General features: G+C 31.7%; 1 protein-coding gene across 1 annotated transcript; it reads left to right on the top strand.

Annotated features, from left to right (window-relative positions):
• Window positions 1–490: 490 nt before the first annotated feature.
• On the top strand, window positions 491–3,818 carry LOC110662181 (uncharacterized membrane protein At4g09580). The gene is made up of 4 exons (XM_021821070.2): window positions 491–949; window positions 2,424–2,694; window positions 2,776–2,946; window positions 3,262–3,818. The coding sequence occupies exons 1-4, from the start codon at window positions 726–728 to the stop codon at window positions 3,385–3,387; spliced, it is 792 nt and encodes a 263-aa protein (XP_021676762.1). The 5' UTR covers window positions 491–725; the 3' UTR covers window positions 3,388–3,818.
• Window positions 3,819–4,882: the final 1,064 nt, after the last annotated feature.

The following is a 4,882-nucleotide window of genomic DNA, read 5'->3' as shown; positions in this document are numbered from 1 at the left end:
TTAATTTTAGTAATTGATTTCATATTTTTAAAAACATATTATTATTAAAATTGAAATTAATATTTAAAATTTTTAAATAATAAATTAACATTAAAGTTTAATGATATTTAAATAACTAAAATCCGACTTTAAATACCTTGGAAATAAGTTCAATTATTGTTTAAATAAATTAATATAATGAGTGAAATAAATCTCTAATTTGATTTTTAAAGTTTTGGTTAATTTCAAATTTTTTATATGTTTACTCGCTTAAGAGTTAATTGAAAATCAACCAATAAAATTACTAAAAAAAATAAAAAATTAAAATAAAATCATGATTTGAATGATATTGCATCCAAATATTACAGTTTAACATATTACTAATATTTATCTTAAGAAAATTTTACAACATATGAATGCAAAAAATTGCAAATAATAATAAAAACGACAAACTTGTTGCGAGTTTGTGGAGTTTCTTACAAGCGAATATGCCTCAGCTTCTCTCTCGTTCCCTCTCTCTCTCTCTCTCTCTCTCAAATAAGATGAGAAAGAGAGAGAGAATGGCTCCAAATACAAAAACAACAAACAAACAAACAAACAAAAAAAGGAGAGGGAGAAGTGCCCCAAAAGCAAAGAAGGTGAAAATTGGCCTCTCCTCCTCTCGCTTTCTCTAGCCCTTGCTCTTTCACCAACCAAAGCCAAGAGAAAGGAAACGAAAACAAAGGGAAAGAGAAGAATTGTGAAAGATGAGGACAGGAAGCACAGGAAGAGGAGGAGAAATACGGGAGGGAAATGATGCCACTGTAATTGTGGGATCTGGGTTTCCTTTAAGCTTTTGGGAGGTAACGGTGGCTACAACTGTCGTCTTGGGATTCGTTCTTGGTCTTTTGGGGGTTTATCTTACCATGCCCTCTTCCGATTACAGCTTCCTCAAGCTGCCTCGTACTCTTGAAGATCTACAAATCCTCAGGTTTGTTATCTCTTCCTCTTGGTAAATCTAGGTTTGATTGTTTTCCTTGAAAAAATATTTTGATAATAATGTGAATTCTGAGAGTAAAGATCAGAAATTTGTGTCTTTTTTGGATGTTGATTCAAGATAAATGTGGATTTTTTTTTTGGATTTAAGGTGAAAATTATTCTACCAGAGAAATTGGGTTCTCGTTTCTGAAGGCAAATTTTTATTTTTTACTTTTTATTTTTTTATTTTTTTATTTTTTGCTTTGAAACAAATTTCCTCCTGATCAGCAGATTGGGCGTTGGGTCTAAATCTTAAAGTGGAGTTATGAATCTTCATCAATTGTGTTTTCATCATAATTCGTATTAAAATGGGGCCTTCCACTCGTAAAAGTTGATTAATTTACCTTATTATTGAAACGCTTCAGTTGAACTGCGAAATGGGTATATTTTGTCGTGTGCATATGAGAATGTTTCATTTTCATGTGTGCTTTTGTATTGGTTGATGGTCACTCCCTGCAACTTATTCTAGATTTGAGCTTTTATCTGCTTATATATTGTAAACTTTGAATTGGTTGGTGATAGACTGGTTCTTAAAATTTAGAAATTTGCTTAGAGTTTATTCTTGTAGGATCTCAACATAATGAGAAGTATTATTGAATTTTATGTGTAATATAGTCCGACATTATTGTTCACTTGGACAAGTTAATTGGAGGAATCTCAGGTGCAGCCATGCAGGTGTAATAGCTCATATATCTGATAGATCATGAGGAAAAGAAAAAAAAAATGGCCTGAGCTGTGGAGAAACAAATTGCACTCTGAAGGTGCTAAAAAATGGAAAGTTTGCATCTTACATGGATCTTTTTGAATGAATATCTTTGTGTAACTGACTACAAACATGAGGTAGCATCTATTATATTATCTAATATGATCTTGTGCAGTGATTGGATGTTCGAATTGTGTTACATTGACTACAAACACGAATGGTAGTAGAATTCATAGTATCTTCTATCATCAATTCTTTTCTTTCAACATCAGGGGACAAGTTATTCTTGGAACAAAAAAGGAGTGGAAAGATCGATACTAGCCTGTAGCCTCTGTAAAAATACATTACTATAATTGGTACCTTGGTTCTGATAGAAGAGATTGGCTCCTTTCTTTCAACAATAAAATTTCCTGCTCTGTCTGAGAGTTCAATTACTTGCTGTAGTCAGTATATTGCCTCTTGAAACTGGATGAAGATAAATAACTGTTCGCCATTGTGTCAACTGAGCCAAAAAGAATGGCTTTTGGCTCAGAGATATCTGTGGGAGTGGCATGCAATTGCTTATCACAAGCCATAAATAACTCATAATTATAGTATGATATTTTTTCCATTTTGCAATATGCTTCCTTAATGCTGCTTTTGACTTGTTATTGTTTCTTCAAAGTGCCACAGTCTTTTGTTTCCTTGGATATATCTAGTATAATGTAGGATGCCCTTTTTGTAGAGATCACCTTGAGAGCTACACAAGTGACTACACTGCACAGGTCCTGGTAGGGTACTGTGTGGTCTACATTTTCATGCAAACGTTTATGATTCCTGGGACTGTTTTTATGTCATTGCTTGCTGGAGCTCTTTTTGGAGTATTCAAAGGCGTGGCTTTGGTGGTGTTCACTGCTACTGCTGGTGCTTCTTCATGCTATTTCCTTTCAAAACTGATTGGACGACCTCTTGTATTCTCTCTATGGCCTGACAAGCTCAGCTTCTTCCAAGAGCAGGTGAATAAAATCTCTTCTTCACAGCTATCTTTGCTTATGTCGATGAATAAGTGGGCATCTATTCTTTCTTTTCATTCTCAGGTAGCTAGAAGAAGAGAAAGCTTGTTGAACTACATGCTTTTCTTGAGGCTAACCCCAACTCTGCCAAATACATTCATAAATGTTGCTTCACCAATAGTAGATGTGCCGTATCATATTTTTTTCCTGGCAACCTTTATCGGACTCATTCCTGCTGCTTATGTCACTGTCAAGGTACGACAAACCCAGACTCATAGTTCATTTTATTGCTGAATGTTTGGGTTTATCTGGCAGGGTCTATGGAATTAAGTCAAGTGAAGTAAGGTGCAAGAACTTTTGCTCCATTTTGATTAGCTTTCAAAGTGACCATAGAGATATTGTCGTTTATTTGCATTGTTAAAAGTAATGAGTAAAATTGATGTGAAGTTGTCAAGCTGGCATAACATAAGAATATGTGAATATTTGATAGTTGCCACATTGATTGAAGAAAAATTTTAAAAAATAGCATCTGTGCTGCCTAAATATAATGATTAGATGATTGTTTTTCAGGCTGGAATAGCTCTCGGAGAATTGGAATCACTGGGGGATCTTTACGACTTCAACTCCATTGCCACTTTATTTCTCATTGGGGTTGTCTCTATCACCCCTACATTGATGAGCAAGAGTAAATCATAGCTTTATACTTGAAGAACTTGCTGCTTGTACATGGGCCTTCTTTATCCTGGCAGCTGTCTAGGTGCCAATTCATCTCTGTGCAGATAAGCCTCAGATAAAATGCAATATGCAGTTGTGTTATTGTTCGTGGATGCAACTGCTGATGCTTCAGACAATGATGCTGATCTAAGAAAGGTGCTTTGGTTATTTGCAAGTTATTTTTTGTGGGTTATGTTCAATGCTTAGGGTTGTTGGAATGGAAGTAAGATGGGGAGGCAAATTGTATAATTTTAGTTAGTGACTAGGTCTACGGTGTCAATGATATGTATGTATATCAGTGTTTCAAGGCAATTTTGTAACAAGTGATGTGATGTTTCCAGTGTTTAACTGGTTATTCAGGGTTATACATTTGCATCTATTATCCAAATCAATATGTTGTGTTGTGTTTTAAAGGTTTAGTAATGAAACAGCCAAATTTTAATCTTTTGCTTAATATTTTACCTTTTATAAATGGCCTGATGGTTAAAAAAATAATCTAAATACTACTTATATTTTTATAATTTTATCTATATCTGTATCTTTTAATTAAAAAATTGCCTAAATTCTAAAATTTTTGACTTTTTATAATTGTTTAAATTTAAATAAAAAAATTAATCCAAATTAATTACAAGTCCCTCCTATCGTAATGAAATTTACTTTTCGTCAGTTGGAAATAATTAAAGTTCTAAATTAAGGCAAAATTGCTAAGAAAAATTAAACGTTTGTAATCATTTTGGATTTTTTTACCATTAGCCCTTTAGAATATGTGTTGATTTTTAGCATACAGGAAAGAGATGATTCTAAATAATTGCATTTAAAAATTGGAAAAAAAAAATCATGAATCTTAATTAATATTCTAAAATAATGTCATTTATCTTTTCAAAGCAAACTCCCATTTTTGAAAGCCGTTTTTTTTAATGAATGAACTGCAAAGGACAATAATTTGTTTGGTTGTACAATGCTGAGTTGAATTTTCACACTTGTGATGCCTATTTTTATTCTTTTGAGTGCATGTTTTATAGAGACAATAAGAAGCTTTATAATAAAACATATTAATTGAATGATAAAAACCTTGAAACATTTTTTAAACTAAGTAGAAAGTTAATAAAATAAAACAAAATAATTTTTACATTTTAAGAAATTAATTGTATTATTTTAAAAATAAAAAGTTTTAAAAATTATAAGCTTGCATTATTTAATTGGACTTAATATAATATTTTTCAAGATTTTAAATAGACCTAAGAAATATTTAACTAAACTAGATTGAATAATGAAACCCATTAAACTTATAAATTCAACAATTAAATAAATGTGAACTTAAATATTTTGAATTTTATTGAAAAGGTAACGGTGAGCTATTACAGATCCAATAGCTAAATGAGACTCATAAAATTTTAATAATTAACATATAATTGTATTTAATTTACGAGAACAAAAAAAGCTCAAAAATCTGATCGATTGATCTAGGCTCTCTGAT

This window comes from Hevea brasiliensis, chromosome 15 (genome assembly GCF_030052815.1).
Source record: "Hevea brasiliensis isolate MT/VB/25A 57/8 chromosome 15, ASM3005281v1, whole genome shotgun sequence".
Taxonomy (NCBI): domain Eukaryota; kingdom Viridiplantae; phylum Streptophyta; class Magnoliopsida; order Malpighiales; family Euphorbiaceae; genus Hevea; species Hevea brasiliensis.
This window is presented reverse-complemented; position numbering and strand designations above follow the sequence as displayed.